General features: G+C 39.4%; 2 protein-coding genes across 9 annotated transcripts in view; one reads left to right on the top strand and one right to left on the bottom strand.

Annotated features, from left to right (window-relative positions):
• Positions 1 to 2,464, top strand: part of LOC124131393 (oocyte zinc finger protein XlCOF6-like) — a 30,576-nt gene extending 28,112 nt beyond the window's left edge. For 2 of the 3 annotated variants that reach the window (XM_048397309.1, XM_046494658.2), the window contains exon 2: positions 1,134 to 2,464. In XM_048397309.1, coding sequence (XP_048253266.1) covers positions 1,134 to 1,764 — 631 coding nt within the window. In that variant the 3' untranslated portion in view covers positions 1,765 to 2,464. The remainder of the gene's footprint in view (positions 1 to 1,133) is intronic. The other variant, XR_007221695.1, reaches the window with a different exon arrangement.
• A 426-nt stretch (positions 2,465 to 2,890) lies between these two features.
• Positions 2,891 to 16,583, bottom strand: part of LOC124131385 — a 16,031-nt gene continuing 2,338 nt past the window's right edge. For 4 of the 6 annotated variants that reach the window (XM_046494634.2, XM_046494635.2, XM_046494631.2 and 1 more), the window contains 22 exons: positions 16,471 to 16,583; positions 15,820 to 16,294; positions 14,613 to 15,230; positions 14,320 to 14,459; positions 14,054 to 14,176; positions 13,668 to 13,790; positions 13,263 to 13,334; positions 13,028 to 13,152; positions 12,727 to 12,831; positions 12,526 to 12,615; positions 12,115 to 12,204; positions 11,753 to 11,842; positions 11,557 to 11,631; positions 11,203 to 11,292; positions 10,761 to 10,950; positions 10,268 to 10,414; positions 9,975 to 10,063; positions 9,348 to 9,418; positions 9,173 to 9,255; positions 5,747 to 5,921; positions 4,824 to 4,903; positions 2,891 to 3,450 (listed from right to left, as the gene is read on the bottom strand). The exon at positions 16,471 to 16,583 is cut by the window's right edge and continues 42 nt beyond it. In XM_046494634.2, the coding sequence (XP_046350590.2) occupies positions 3,440 to 3,450; positions 4,824 to 4,903; positions 5,747 to 5,921; positions 9,173 to 9,255; positions 9,348 to 9,418; positions 9,975 to 10,063; positions 10,268 to 10,414; positions 10,761 to 10,950; positions 11,203 to 11,292; positions 11,557 to 11,631; positions 11,753 to 11,842; positions 12,115 to 12,204; positions 12,526 to 12,615; positions 12,727 to 12,831; positions 13,028 to 13,152; positions 13,263 to 13,334; positions 13,668 to 13,790; positions 14,054 to 14,176; positions 14,320 to 14,459; positions 14,613 to 15,230; positions 15,820 to 16,294; positions 16,471 to 16,583 (3,175 nt within the window). In that variant the 3' untranslated portion in view covers positions 2,891 to 3,439. Of the gene's footprint in view, positions 4,319 to 4,823; positions 4,904 to 5,746; positions 5,922 to 9,172; positions 9,256 to 9,347; positions 9,419 to 9,974; positions 10,064 to 10,267; positions 10,415 to 10,760; positions 10,951 to 11,202; positions 11,293 to 11,556; positions 11,632 to 11,752; positions 11,843 to 12,114; positions 12,205 to 12,525; positions 12,616 to 12,726; positions 12,832 to 13,027; positions 13,153 to 13,262; positions 13,335 to 13,667; positions 13,791 to 14,053; positions 14,177 to 14,319; positions 14,460 to 14,612; positions 15,231 to 15,819; positions 16,295 to 16,470 lie in introns of all 6 variants that reach the window. The other 2 variants (XM_046494632.2, XM_046494633.2) reach the window with 2 other exon arrangements.

The raw sequence follows: 16,583 nt of genomic DNA, 5'->3' as shown, positions 1-16,583 counted from the left end.
TTTATACAGATAAGTTAAGGCATTGTTGTCTAATTTCCTGGACAATTGTGTTCATGTAAAGAAACCAAGATACTCCCTAATCTATTATATAACGTGGTTGATATATATAGAGGTTATCACGCGAGTGCGTTTGGGGATAGTAAATATCCTGCATTAGGAATAAACATTGTATTTAGCGAGCATTGGCGAGTAAGGTTTTGTTGCACATATGTTTTGTCTATTTGAGGTCCTTTAGGTTTGTATTATTATTTTAATAATGTCCGATGCAAGCCCCTTTTTTTTACTTGTACGACATGTTTCCATATTGTTTTTCAGGTGAACAATTGACTTGTCTTTGCATGTGTTTATGATGGATGTCGCCCGTGCGGCAGGCTAACCCTTCTGTATTGGATAAACCAGAAACTCCATACTGACTTTGTTGAAACTAATAAAAATGATAAGTTAAATTTGAATAACGTCTGACACGTTAAGTTAACCGTTCAAGAAGTATATTCGTTTTGCATCACAATAGGGTCAGTTTTTTTTGTCTCGGCTCGAACATTCCTTTCGTAGTCGACTCAGCAAAGATAAATGCTACTGAGCTTATGATGAAACTCGGGGACTTCAGTCAACGAGCAGAAACATTGACCCAGTTCAGTAAATATAAAACGTCAATGCAAGAGATTAACCAGTCTTGATTATCCGACGAAACAGATTCTATTTGGCGTAAAGGGAAAATTAGATGTGAAAATTATATGAATGGACCATTGAGAACCAGTGATAACACCAGGTGTTCGCGAGATAATAATACATTCGTTACAAAGAGTTTCACAGACGTGAAACGGTACAAATATCTAATAGCATTTATGATATAATGGGAGAGCAATATGGTTGACTGACATCTCCCTACCCTAAAGGCAAGCAGATGGTCAGTTTCGTAAAGACAAGTACGAGGATAAATATTGCACAATTTCAGATAATTTATTCAAAATTTAAAACATCACACAGTTACTATGCATGGATATCCATACCAAAACATTAATGCCAGAGTTTTCTGTTAAACAATGTCCTCATCAATAAGACGTAATTGTTATTGAAGTAAAAGAAGCTGAACAAAGTGCGTCTTTGTTTTTGCCAATTTTGTTTTCCAACAGGTTGAGTTCACGCTGTTCACCACAAGAGAAAGATTATGAGGCTCATCAAACGGAGAAGCAGTGCTACATCACGATCTTAGAAGACCTGCAGATTCGTAGCATGGTTTCAGCGAGCATGTTCTACGAACAATCGAGGAAATATGAAACGTATTACAACTATGGGATGGTACTAGCCAGTATTGCTACAGGACTGGCTGCAGCTCAGTTATCTCAGTCCATTCCCCTGGCGACGGATAACTATGCAGCTTTAGCCAAGGGAATCCTTGCTTCTGTTACGACAGCATCGACCGCCTACAAACTAGGAAGCACGTACATTCTTGACGAATGGAATCAGAAACAGAAGCAGTACAACGAAGCAGGCGCGGCGTGGCAGAGTATCGAGTTGCAGATCCGCCTCTTCCTCTGCTCTTCCAAAAAGGAAACAACTGTTAAATCATACAAAGTCTTCACAGATGCATGCATTGAAAAACGACGAGTTATCTGTTTGATTGCGAGACCCGAATCTTCTATTTACGAGAAATATCACGAAAAAGCAAACCCAACGTTGGAGTGGTATAAAAAGAAAAATGACATTATTACAAAAATCAGATCTCAAATGTTTGAAGACGCAAAGAAGCCAAAGAAACAATAGGAAGACAACGACTAAATAAGATTGAAAAAGTGTTTTCTGGTACTTTATACATGCACTATCAACTCTTCGCTCTCATTCTAGAAGCTGACTTCGTCATGGAGTATATACAAGCAAGCTTGAGTATTGAGTGGCTTGGACTTGGAAACTTTCACATTGGGTGTTTTTGACTGTCTGCAAATAGAAAGTTTAATAATGTTCGGATTTGCACCTGCTGTCACCGGGTTATTAAACTACCCTTGTCACGTCGTTCTACTGTGTCGTTGCTTTCTGTGTTAGAGAATTAGTGACCCGACTATTTCATTCTCTTGTGGTTGAATGACAGTCTTACCATGTATCGACTTGATGTTTGGTATCTCCTATAGGTTCGCCACCTTATTCGTGTATTCACAATGTGTTTTGTAACTATAAATGATGTTTATGGTCATTTTTGCTTCCTCAATAGTTGTACATAGCTTGTTGTAAATCTTTAATGATACCGATAATGATCCTGTGTCTTTACCCCCCCCCCCCCCCCCGTGTCAAAGTGTTGTTTTAGCTTCTGTCATTTTATTACTGTAATACAGTTGCTTACCTAAGCCGCCTGTGTATTTTCTCTGATTTAATTAATCAGCGATCTTTGTCAGTGCAGATTGAGCTTATGTGATCTTTTTTTGTCATCTATTGGTACAATTAGTTGTGGAAATAAACCCGTCAACAGCTTTCCACGTTTTCATTATTACTCTTTTTCAATTTTCTACATGCAAGTGTGAATAATGACTACAATATGTTCAATAAGCTAATTTCTCATGTACTACCAATACTGCGGAGGCTTACATGGCCGCCCCATCAGAAGGGCTTCAGGGGTCAAGTGAATTATCGTGATGTGTATTTATTTGAAACAAAAGAGGATTCACAGATGTCATTTCTGGGCTACTTTAGATCGGCATGATTAACAAACAAACAACCATGTTATCGAAACAACTATGTCATCATAGAAGGTAATTTGATTCCTTGTCTGGCCTAGAGAAACGTAGCTGAATGAGCTTTATGAATCAGCAATGGTACGCTCTGATTATCGCATGTGTATGTACCGTATAGAAAGTTTTTACATGTGTACATGTCTAAAACAATGAATCTGATTCATGGATAATATTTTATTGTATTTATTCAAATAAATTTCATCGTATCAAGTAATAAAATGTTATTAACAGCATGCATAATCAAACAGCAGATTCCAGTTTTGAAATTATAAAGATGAAGCATATACATCACGACTTAACGATTACTGGCAGAGAGTGTTGTGTTCACAAACACAAAATTTGCCCTGGATAGGGTGAGTAGTCAAATTTGAAAACACATACATCTTATATCGAGCTTCATACGACTAATAGGTGCTACACCATTCAGAAATACATAGAAACTTAATAGTACATACACAATTTTACTTATATAAAGGAGCGATGGAATCCTTCGAAACACACATGTTGAAGTATAATGTACACCAGGGGAGGTAACACATGTAACTCATCTGTCAGTGGTATTTGAAACACAACACGGTATATTACATTCTCCTCGTGTCAGTGTAAGGAGCACAGACAAGCCAGCGTATAGGGTAAACAACACGGACTGTCACTTCGATCGGGGATCAATACCTCTGTCATCTTGCTTAGGCCATCCAGACTTTTTTATGTGTTTCTCATCTCCAACCTTAACCAGCAGGAGAGTGGGCGGACGAAAAAAATAAATATAAAAATAAAAACTTGGTTTTCACTGATTGATTAACGCATGTAATAAACTTTTGAAGTTTAGAACATTATGAGGGTAACGCTATTTTTCAGGGCATTATCATTTGCAGAAGCCCAAGGTCTTACATTAACTCCCCGTCTCAGGAAGGCAGTTGAAAAGACCGAGGGCTTCTGTAAATGATTATGCCCTGAAAAAGAGCGTTACCGTTATTATAGCTAAAATGGATGATAAGATAAATGGATGATGGATTGTTATCAAATAAAAAGAAACAACAATATCGGTTTTGAAACATTTACTGCAATCAACACGAATGTCACTGACCGACTTTTATAAAAATGGAAACGTCATAGAACAATCAAGAAGACGTCACTATTGAACGGGACGTCACCTATCCCTACCCTATGACGTAACCTAACAACGGGCGTGATAATGGCCCATCGTCAAGCAATATGAGGGCATGATCAAGTTACTGTGGCCCGCTGATTTCTGATAACATGCGGGTGATAATTGTGATAATGTGATAATTCTATCCATTTTAGCTATAACTGGTAATAGTCTTTAAATTAATTCATTATGAAGATCGAATCGCTTTGCTTCGAAATTTTTAATGAATATAGCCGAAGAAAGATAAATATGAACTTGGTTTTAATGAATGTGCAATGGTAGGAGTATCTTTTTTTATCTCCTCGGGGCATAAATTTCTACATAGGCGGGGAAAACCGAGATAAGAAACCTTTTTATTGTTTCACGTCGGATGACAATTCAGGGCGGGCGAGAGATGGGAAACACAGAAAAAGATACGGACAAGTGTGTAGCTTCTTTCTTTAATCTGCAATGTAAGACAACATTTTGAGGTGGTGAAAGGTGAAATGGGGTTTAACGTCGCGGTCATGATTATTGCACTTATATAGCGACGTGCAACGCGTGTTGGTGTCTGCGAGTGTGCGTGCGTGCCTGTGTGTGTCTAGTTGTACTAATCCGGACTGATGCCAATTTTATAGTAATAGCCCACTGAGATACCATGCGGCAGTTGGATACCCCAATCTGACACAGTAGCCTGATTCCGAGCCTACCTGTCCTTGTTTTAGCCCCTTCATGCCGCGCGCCAGGCAGGGTAAAAACAAGTATCATCATTTAACGTCTTTTGGTATGAGGCGCCCTGGGATCGAACCCACGGTCTTTCGCTCTCCCGGCAGACACTCTATCCACTAGATGGTCATTTAACATTTTGATTGAAGACATTAATGAATATTTTTTTTCAATCAGTAAAACCACTTCAACAAATTCAGTAAATCACTTCCACTATTTGCAATAGGGTTACTGTTATCACTTACCAATCGGATATTTTCGCACCTTCCTCGTGAATCTGTCTGTCAGTGATTTTTCTACAGAATGCTCGAATAATACGAGGAATCTGAAAAGGACGGACGCAGATTGACCACACTTCAAATCAAAATATGTGTCTGGTCCAGATTGAATGTTTTAGAGTGTTTCGTGATACAAATGAAATATTGGTGAGTGAGTGAATGAGTGAGTTGGGTTTAACGCCGCTTTTAACAGTATTCCAGTTATATCGCGGCGTATCAGCTTAATGTGGGAGGAAAGCCCGAAGTGATGCAGGTCTCAGACATTTACCACTTCGGTGAAACCCACAAACACGGGTATGGTGCTGACAAACCTAGAAACATTTTAGGGGCGAACCGGGATTAGAACCCACAACCATAGGTTCCTGGCGTGTCCAAAGGACGCAACTCTGAACAGCGAATCGCGGTGCCTTAGACGACTAGGTGACCCCTGCCCCCGGAATATTGGGGGGGGGGGGGGGGGGGGGGGGGCGATGTACAACAATTAATATCAAACAAAATTATGCCAAAATTGCCCATAACAGTGGTGAAGATGCAATATTATCTATGAGAGTTCATCAGCAAAGCACCGGACCCCCCACAAAAAAAACAAAAAAACAAAAACAAAAACAAAAACAAAAACAAAAAAAATAAAAATAAAAAATGAATTATTTGAAAACAATTGAACAGTGTCGTATTTTCAAGTTCCCAAAACCCGAATCTCGCCGCCCCCACCTCCCCTATGATAAATGACCAGTCCCTTAGAAACGAATAGAACAGAATTGAAACAAGTAAACTTTATGACTTTTATCTTCCCTTGAATGTTTGATATTTTTTGCGTGTTCTTTGAATTTTTGTTGTGATGGTGAATACATCGGATAATCAATACATACAAAGGTACAAACACTACCTACCTTTTACCATCCTTTTCGATCATGCAATGTCCATCCTTTTTATTTTCATATGAGCTACTGAGTTTGATATTGTGCTCATCAGAATACGTTATCCATACACCATCACCATTCAGCCACTGCCACACATGCCTTGCCCTGTTTCTGTCACTTGCCCCTTTTTTCTTCGGCACTCCGTCTGCAATGAATATTAAAGCCGCCATCGGAAACATATACACGTATGAGTATTATTCGCATCATGCAATGAAATCCCGTTAGTTATGAAACCCAGGCTTATGGGCGATCTGTTCGACAACGTCCATATGACCCCAGCCTCCATAGTTGTCTCCCCTACGTTGACCAAAGAATGACCCGGACGGAAAATAAGAGAATGTAGTACCCTGTTTTAATGGGCTGTTTTGTTACTTTTGACAGATTAAATGAAAGATGACATATTTTATTGCCTTTTTTTATCCACAATCTTTACATGGAATTGACTCCAGCTTCAGTCTACTGATATATTTGACGAATTTTACACAGCTTTACAAACAGATGTAAATACTGCAGTCAAGACATTGGGAGATATACTGATCCACATTGCTTGTTCTTCTGGAGGTTTTTGTACACTATTTAACAATAAATCCAGAAGTCAACCAATTTGGTTTGACCATGAATGTACTCAACTGAAAAAAAGAAAAATATAGGTATCTTGATTTATTTAAGCAGTTCAAATGTAATGAAAATTTGCAAAAATACGTTACAGCCAAAAGAAAATTGAAAATATGCTGTGGTCAGAAAAAGAAACAATTTGATTGTAAAATAGTTGAAGATTTGAAAGATGCTGCAAAACATGGTAAATGTAAAACATTTTGGAACACCCTTAAACGGGTTTTATGTAGCAAACACTCTAAATGTGCAATATCTCCTGATGCTCTTCAGTTATATTTTAAAAATTTGTTAAACTCTAACAATGAAGATTTTAATGTACTTGTAAATGAATTCATTGACAGTCACTCTTGTGATAATTGTGATAGCTTACCCATTACAGATGAGTTGTTATCAGATATTATTACTGATGAAGAAGTAGCTGAAGCGTTAAAAAGATTAAAACTCGGGAAATCTACTGGTGAAGATGGAATCCCTCCAGAATTTTTTAAACTTTCAGAAACAATTCTTATTAAATACTTGAGACCTTTATTTAATAAAATATTAGATACCGGTATATTTCCTGAAGCATGGAACATTGGACTTATAATACATATACATAAATCTGGTGTTACCTCTGACCCCAACAATTATAGAGGATTACCCCTGCTAAATGCAAATGGGAAATTATTCACGTCAATACTTGAAAAAAGACTACTATCATGGATGGATATAAACGATTTAATACATGAAGCACAAGCTGGATTCAGATCCAACTATTCAGTAACAGACAACATTTTCACACTCCAGGCCCTTGTACTAAATATTTAACAAAGCGAGGGGGGCGATTTTATTGTGCTTTCATTGATTTCAAGAAAGCCTTTGACTTTGTGGAAAGGAAAAAAAATATTATATATGCTCTTTTACATAAAGGTTACCATGGCAAGTTGTATACTGTCTTAGCTAGTATGTATTCTGCTGTTAAGGCTTGTGTAAAAACAGACAAAGGTAGAACAGATTTGTTTACAACTAGCTCCGGTGTAGGACAAGGCTGTATCTTAAGCCCACTTCTGTTTATCTTCTTTATTAATGAGCTTGTAACTGGCATTTATAAAACGTGCTGTCATGGTGTGTTTGTTTCAGAAAGTATTGAAGATATGCTGCTACTTTTTGCCGACGATGTGACTATGTTCTCATATACAATTATTGGTCTACAAAGACAATTAGATATCTTAAGAAAATTTTGCATTACCTGGGGCCTTAGTGTGAATCTTGATAAAACAAAAATAATTGTATTCCGAAACGGTGGTATTATACGAAAAAATGAAAAATGGTTCTATGGTTCTATAAATGTAAAACTTGTCACTTACTACAAGTATCTTGGAGTAACTTTCTCCTCAAGGCTAATCTGGTCAATGGCCTGTAAAAGCCTAGCAGCACAGGCTTCTAAAGCCACTAGAGCCATTTATCATGCTTTCAAAAGAAATAGCTATATAACATTCGAAACAGCGTGTACAATGTTTGATTGTAAGATTGCTCCTATATTACTTTATGGGGCTGAAATCTGGGGGGCAAAATATTATGAATGTAAAGAAAAAGTACATACGTCCTATTTTAAAAATTATCTTTGTATCGGAAAATATGCCTCTAATAAAGCTATTCTTGGTGAAACTGGGCGATTAAATATGTTCGTGTTTAGCAAAATAAGGGTACTTAAATACTGGTTGAGATTGCTACGTATGAATCTATGTCGATATCCAAAACAATGTTACAATCTACTTAAACAGTTAGATGAAAATGATAAACACACCTGGGTGTCTGATGTAAGATATATTTTGTTTTCTTCAGGCTTTTCATTTGTATGGATATCTCAACATATTGGCGATGAAAATCTATTTTTACTCAAAATAAAACAAAGGCTGAGTGATATGTATTCTCAAGAGTGGCATCAAAATATCTGTCACATTATGCAAATTTGAAATCACTTTTACAGCCAGAATTTTACATCAATAATCTCACGAATAAAACACTCAGGAGAGCATATTGTAAATTCAGAATATCGCTACACGGTTTTAAGATTAACATGCTACGAAAGTCAAAACATACAAATGAAGACTTGAGTCTATATCTATGTACCCACTGTAAAGGGAGACAATTAGAGGATGAATTTCATGTTTTGTTTATATGTTCAAAATATTCTTCTGTGAGAAACCACTATTTGCCCTGGTTATCCAATGTCCATCATGATAATCACATTTTATGTAATCTACTCAACTAAAAAAATATCGACATTGTAAAGGCTTTGGCCTTATACTTAAATCATGTATTTAATGTGAAATAAGACTACTTGTATTTATTGTCCTGACATCACGTGACGCAGCAATTATTGTAATTGTAATTGTACTCTAGTCCACATGGCCCAAAATACTGAATAAAGAATCTTGAATCTTGAATCTTGACTCCAGCTTCCCATGATTTGTCCCCGAAACTTCCGGTGACCATTGTTGACAGTGTTTATTGCGAAATCTGGATGGTGGATCCAGGCTGATATTTTGCTGTTTTAGTGACACGAGACAGGTTGGTCATCATGCAACAGCCTACGACCGATATTAATTATTGTGGGCTGTCATGTTACTGTAGACAGCAAAGAAGGAAACTAGTTTGAAGCCATATACGTATGTACCAAGGGACATTACTCCATGTCTGTCACGATTTCACGTAAAACGGTATCGACACGATAAGCGGGGTTTCACTCTTTAAAAAGTTAGCTAATTCTTTGAACAATTATGTAAAATTTTTACAAACCTGTTGGTGCAGTGCGTTGCTGGTCACTTTGAGCGAGGGTCTGTTGTTTTGTTGTTTGTTCCACCAAACAAGCAACTGGATCTCTGCCAAATTGAATGACAAGAGTAGGAATGCAGTTTTGGCATGTTCTGAAGTAGTACAATCCTGAGGATGTGGAACCGGAAATACTACTCACCGAACACATAAATCAAACTTGCCACCGAGTCCATATCTGTATTCACGCGTCTTTCCCGTTCTCCATTTCACCTGCGTACGGAGAGACACAACGATTTACAATAAAACAATAAAACAATGACAGTAGGTACTTGGTGTAAAAGAGTGAGTGAGTGAGTATGGTTTTACGCCGCTTTTAGCAATATTCCAGCAATATCACGGCGGTGGACACCAGAAATGGGCTTCACAATGTACCCATGTCGGGAATGGAACCCGGGTCTTCGGCGTGACGAGCGAACGCTTTAACCACTTGCCTACCCGACCGCCCCTGGTGTAAAAGAAAAGCCAAGTGGGGACTCAGGGGTATTTTTGGTTTCAAGTAACCTTTGCTTGTGATAAGAGGTGACTAATGGATCGACTGATTAGGATCGTTGACGTGGTTTACTGCGTGCCACAGTACCCCGAGTGTCAGGTCGAGACTCGATTATTTACAGGCCACCGTCAAATAACTGGAATATTGCAGCCCTTAGCTTTAAACAAAAGAAAAGGACGAAAAGGTCTTCAAAGTTGTCTTCACATCAGCAGAAGTATATAATTTGCCTGAAGAGACAATAGCATGTATATTGATGATGCCTAAATGACATCTCACCATCACTCTGTCAGCCTGTCGTCTAATCACTGTCCCGTAGCTTCCAGATCCGCCATCGTCATCATTATACTTCTGTTGCCAGTCTGCGCCTGGTTGGATGACAGACATGTAGAAGTCGTTACATGACATGTCAGTGTTATATATCTTTACCCAAGCAGTATTTATCATACCTGTAACTTCCCACTTAATGAATATCTCTGTGAATAACCCGCTGAAAAGGAATGAACTTAAACAATACTTGCAGCTGAAATCCGGTTGTGTTTAATACGGGTAGCCACTCTGTAACAACCTACCTCTTTCAACCTGCATTCCGATCTGAATTCGGCCGTCTCTTCTCGGGGACCTTGGTTGGTCGTCCACAACCTTTACGTCGGAGTGTCCGCCTAGCCCATACCTGTACCTGTTGCACTCGCCATGGTCCCACGCAACCCAGACAGACTCTAGAAAAGATGCACTGAGTAAGTTAACTCTCCATCCGCTTGTTGCTACAAGAAGACACACTACACTTATCTCCCTTTACAAACAGGAAATGATAAATATTGTTGTTAGCAATTTCAGCTTAAAGGTGCCTAATATGAAAGCTTTAAGTACGATAACGATATATTAGGAGTAGGAATGTACGGGGGTCATTAATGTGTTATTGATTCCGTCTTTCATGGGGCCATGAGCTCATATTCAACAGAAGATATGGAGTAAACTGTTTTTCTCATTTCTCAGGGCAAGATATGTTCTCGGGAACATTTAAACCTTCTTTGTAACATGAGTGTTGGGTGCTACATTTCTCACTTCCTTCTCCATGGTTGGTAATAGTGCCAGGCACCCCCATGTCCTGGTCATCCCACTTCCAGTCCGCGCCCCTCACTACTCGTGATCCAAGGCTGGGTAGACCTTCTGACTCGTAGATGTTGTCAAACACATCAGTTGCTCTGCGGTCACTCCTACGTGCCCCGACATCCACCCTACTGGCCGGCCCATACTAAACAAACACTTCAATACTGTATCTAAAACCCATCCAGAATGGGAATATACTATAGACTGTATTTCAAATAAATATCTTAAACAACTCTGACATGGGTGTAAAGAAAAAAGTATACATAGAATGTCGTCCGTATGGTTTAGATAATTTTGACTGCATATATCATAATAGAAGCGACTTATTCTTGAACAGCAAATGCATGATAAACAATAATGCACGTATTCACCATGCAACAATTAGCAGAGCTCACACCTTATCCGCCTCTTTGGCATCTGACATTGTTTCGGTATTTCGGGCTACTCCAAATGAAGACAGTGGTAGCGCACTGTTCCCTGGATCTATCTGTCATGGACATGTAATTACAAAAACAATCTAACACACAAGATATCGATGGTTGTGTCATACAGAATACACAGACGCTCTGACATTATTCCATATTTAATACTTATGCAAATGTATATAGTTTGTAACGTACATTTAAAGAGCACGAGAAGATCAGGTATTCCAGTGGGAATTAACTTGATCTTATGCAGCAATCGCACAAACAGTAATCCTGCGGCAGCACTTAGTCTGATTGGACGATGTAGCACTGCTGGGAAGACATACCTTCTCAGCTGCTAAGGTTGGCGATGTTTTCCCAGCTTCGGATGACAAGGATGTCGCGCTGTTCACCGAATCGCTCTGCAATGGAGATGATACTTTTTAATACAATAATAAAAAACACACCACCTATATAGAGAATTCTCTATCAGCATATACTATGGACGTGACACATATTTACTCCTTGTGCAACTGTAATTACCTGAATGTCCCGGTGGGTAGAGCCGCTTGGCATTTCCGTTTCCTCTAAGCCCTTTCCATCCGAACGAGTGACAGTGTCTTGTAGAGATGTCTGGCAAGTCAAAATACAACGTAGTTAAATATACACATATACATAGATGAAAACTAATCCAACTGACATCACCCTTAGTTGGTATACATTTAAAGGATAGATAATAACCTTTAAGCTATATTTTCATTTTCAAACCTTGCAACCCTACCCGTGCTTAGAGGATAGATTAATCCCGGAAGCAAAGTATCAGACCTGCAAAGCACATTGTAATTCTCATCACAAAGTTAAGCTGATGCACCTATTCACCCTGCAGCAGTACACAGAACACATACCTCATCTGCTTCTTTGGTATCTGACATTCCTTCGGTATTTCGTGCTCCCCCAAATGACGACAATGGTGACGCTCTCTTCCCTGGATCTCTCTGTCATGGACATGCAATTGCAAAAACAATCTAACGCCCAAGATATTGATAGTTGTATTTTCCATTCTAATACGCAAATGCCCTGACATATATTTCCATACACAATACTTGTGCAACTATATGTACTTACATTTAAAGAACATCAGAATGCTGGATAGTTCAAAAGTATACGCCTAGAGAATTACAAATAATCCTGAAGCAATATTCTGGTTGTACGATGTCGCACTGCTGAGCTCCCATTTCTTATGATTTGGTGTCCAATGTTTCCCAAACTTCCCATCCTTGATGCCTAGGGATGAATAATGGAAAATGCTACTTTACCTGATGACCCCGATGGCGACAGAGGCTTTGGATCTCCTTTCCATTCAAAAGCTTCCCATCTGACCAAGTGACCATGTCTTGTAGAAATGTCTGTCAAGTCAATATACACTACATATAACATGTATGAAACAACCAGTGCGCATTATAACATGTTTCACCACATTCTGTTGGAGAAGGAAGGGAATGAACATGTCTAATTACCGTGTTTGCATCGCCTACAGGGATCCACACCATGGCGTCGAACTCCTTGCATAGGCTCTCCTTCGGTCGTAAAATCCTTAATGTTGACACAAGCCGGTTCTTGTCCTAAAAGTAAGCGATGATGTTACCACATACATTCATTACCCATTTAGACACATCGCATCAATTAAAAGTGGCTATATCTCAGATAGTAGTGATGTGTAACATGTGTAAGGATACCATGTTAGACCAGCAACATCATTTGTGTCAGGTTAACCTTAGTTATCATCTGTAATTCACTATTAATTACAATGAATTGTACCTGCTGGGTTAAACATGTGGTTTTTGTGTCAATGTCAGAAGATGCTCTTTCCCCGGACACCAGACCGTCTGTCATCACAATGATCCGCGAGGGTTGAGATGTCTCCACACTATCGCCGTGCTGCCCTAGTGACAAAAATATACATTATCCTGCAGCCATGAACTATCTCACTATCTTCACACATATAATCTTACACTGCCATGACGCAAGCTGCTTGTTAGACAATAAGACATACCGATAGCTAGTGCTGCAACACTGACCAGCAGTCCTTGAAGTAGAGGAGAAGATCCGCCACACTGGATATCCTCTGAAACAGGATTACATATAGAAGTCGATTTTCTCGCTCTGAAACAATAGATGACACACAAATCAGTAGTCGCTACTGATTTTGATTTATTAAACCTCTCACCAAGACTTAAACACTGTCTGCATGTTTAATGAGAAACAATACACACATCCTTCCGGTACAGACGATCAGAACTATTTGTTTGTTTTTATGCAGGTGTTTGTGATGTATTTCATGTGCATCAGTAATACAAGTTGTACTACTGTTTAACTGAGTTTAACATGTGTATGGTGGTGATGATGCCAACATGCTTCACTTTCAACATGCTTCCTAAAACGGACCCGGACGTCTCACCTATTGCATCTCTCAGACTGCCATAGTCATTCGATAAGGGATGTAAAGCTGAGGCCCCACCTCCAAATGTCACAATAGCGATATTTTCCTCCTGTTCCAACTCCTCTGCAGTTTCTTCTATGCCTGGTTCAAACACACATTATTTCAAACACATTATGCAATACATTGCTGGCATTAGTGTTTGTTTGTTAATGTCGCAGTTTTAGTATTCGAGCTAAATTGTGGCTTTAAATAATAGAGCCTGGGACAAATCCATCGCCTCCTAAAACAAGCATTCAAACAAGAATGTCACCAAGACTCCCAACAGTGCGCTGCTGGTAGTGTTTTTTTCTAATTTATTTTTATTTGATTTTCATCACCTTCAAAAGTGACAATGAGATGCTTACCATCAATAAACGCTGCTAGATAATGCTTCATGGCCCTAAGCCCCTCTTCCCCAATACTGGATGATGTGTCAAGGCATAGGACGGTATTCATGACGCCCCTAGCTTTTGGATACTGGGGACCTTCTGTAAAAGGAACCAATATGGTTATTGGCATAAGGCGACACTGTGGATGTCAATGCGGTCACTCCATCACTTTACATTACACATTCACTGTGCAATGCCAAATCCTTACTAATACAGGTTTACTTCATTAAATCTCACATTACCTTCTCCTAAAGTCTTCTCCACACATTCCCAGATATTGCCCACTTCATAATGTTTGGCAAGGGCTGATTTGATAGCAGCTAGTACTTCCATTGTCTTCCCTGTTACTTCGAGGATCGGCTTGTCACCGGGACATGCAGACCTATAAACACAGCAGAGTTTATATAAACACATTGACAGTAAACTGGTCCACAACTATGATTGATAACAGTAAACAGAAAAATGGCATTATTAGTATGTAACCATATATAGGCTCTATTTACCGCACATATCTAATTATTTAGCCATACAACACCTTCTAATTTCATTGGACTCCTTCCCTGCATCATGTTCCCGATCATGAGGTTTTTCTTTGAGTTTCTCCTCTCTTAGTTTGCTATCTGACAGTCCTCCTACTCTTTCGATGTCATGTTGGGATTTTCGGTGGTCATCATCTATTTCATCAACATCAGTAAAGGGCTGAATTCCATTTGATTGATTTTCAGAACTTTCTTTCTCCACATCAGATAGTGGGGCTTTGACGTCATTCGTGCACACTGTAGATGATTTCAACTCTAAGTGTGTTTGTGGCTTTGTAGTGACGGTTTCTTTCTTGATTTCAAGCCCTTTCGTAGACCCTTTGATGACGGGGGTTGTTTCCAAGGAACGCTCGCTTGATTTTATCGGTTCAGTGACCAACACAAGTTGACCTTCAGCTATTTGCTGTGCATCCTTCTTCGAGTCTCTTCTTATGCGCTGTGTGATCATTGACAGAGCCTCTCTGATTTCATCGCTTTGTTCTCTCTGCTCCCTGATCTGGGCCTCAATTACCCTTCTGTGCTCGGATATCTCATGCTCTAAGGATCCAAAACGCTTATCTATGGATTCCTTATTGTCTTCGGCTTCGATGTCATGTAGTATTGTATCTGTAGATCTGTGAATCAGAGACTCATGTTTGTTATTGACATATGACAAATGCAATATTGCTTGCTGTAAAAGGCGACTATGCTTGTCGTAAGAGGCGACTAACTAGATCGGGTGGTCAGGCTCGCTGACTTGGTTAAAGCATATCATTGTATCCCAATTGCGCGGATCGATGCTCATGATGTCAATCACTGGATTGTTTGGTCAAGACTCGATTATTTACAGACCGTATATCCATATAGCTGGAATATTGCTGATTGCGGCATCAAACAACACATAAAAATACCAAATTATTTGCTGCCAAGGAACCAGTTTCAAACCAGAAGTTACACGAAACACAAATTAAGCAAATGACATCTTAATCAAGAGCATCGTGACAATATGCTTCCGTCTGATACATGTGTAGCGGCCATAAGATTTCCGAGTCCCGTGATGGGATTCGAACCACGGACCTTCTGATCAGAGGTCGGACGCCTTGTCCACATGACCAAAGAGGTTAACCCCGTCAGCAAGCTGACAAGGTAAGGATGTCATCTATGGGATGAATCCACGCCCTGCTATACATGTCAAGCATAGAGATTAATGTCCGAGGAACTTACACTGCCCTGTGCATAGACGGCAGATACGACATGTACATGGAGTCTGTGCGGAACTCGTTGTCTGATTGGAAGAAACACTCGCGCTTTACTTCAGCACAGGGAGGAAGTGATGAGTTGAACAACTTCATCCTCAGCTGCACCTGAGGCAGTGTGCTACAGCAAGTGGACATCATCTCTTTGAATATTGCCTGCAAGACACTTGAATTCCGAGCCATTGAGGTAAGCGACTCTTTGTCTTTGTGTAGCAGTATGAATCTGAGAGGAGCATATTTGACAGCAACCAACTTGGCATGGAAACTCTTGAACAGGTCAGATATGAACTGTTGCAGCATGGTTGTGTTTCGAGCAAGTGATTTGGCCAACTCATGTTGCAAGTCCACCTGTGCCTGAGAGTTCATGCTGAGAGTCACTGAGGAGAGGACGTATGTAACATCTGGGCTGTGCTCCCAATGGATGCAGAACAAGGTTTCTATCTCTGAAAATAACATACAAATATAGAGGTGCGTCAAATATCACAGGATACCAAAATATGATTAACATATATTTCTGAAACAAATAAATCAAGGAAAGAGTTCTTGGGAGCATTTCTTGTCTATCGGTTAACATCCATTGATATACTCAATGACGTACATGTGATATATATATCCTTACCCTCAACCTTCTCTTCCTTATCCAACATCTCAAACACGTTCTCGTTACATGCCACATCAACGACCACTGGGCTGCCGCTTTGAGATAAGGCTACACCGTTCCTTACTTCTCTA

This window comes from Haliotis rufescens, unplaced genomic scaffold (assembly GCF_023055435.1).
Source record: "Haliotis rufescens isolate VD_foot unplaced genomic scaffold, xgHalRufe1.0.p SCAF_1, whole genome shotgun sequence".
Classification (NCBI taxonomy): Eukaryota; Metazoa; Mollusca; class Gastropoda; order Lepetellida; family Haliotidae; genus Haliotis; species Haliotis rufescens.
The sequence above is the reverse complement of the archived record's forward strand: the minus strand, read 5'-3'. Positions and strand labels throughout refer to the sequence as shown.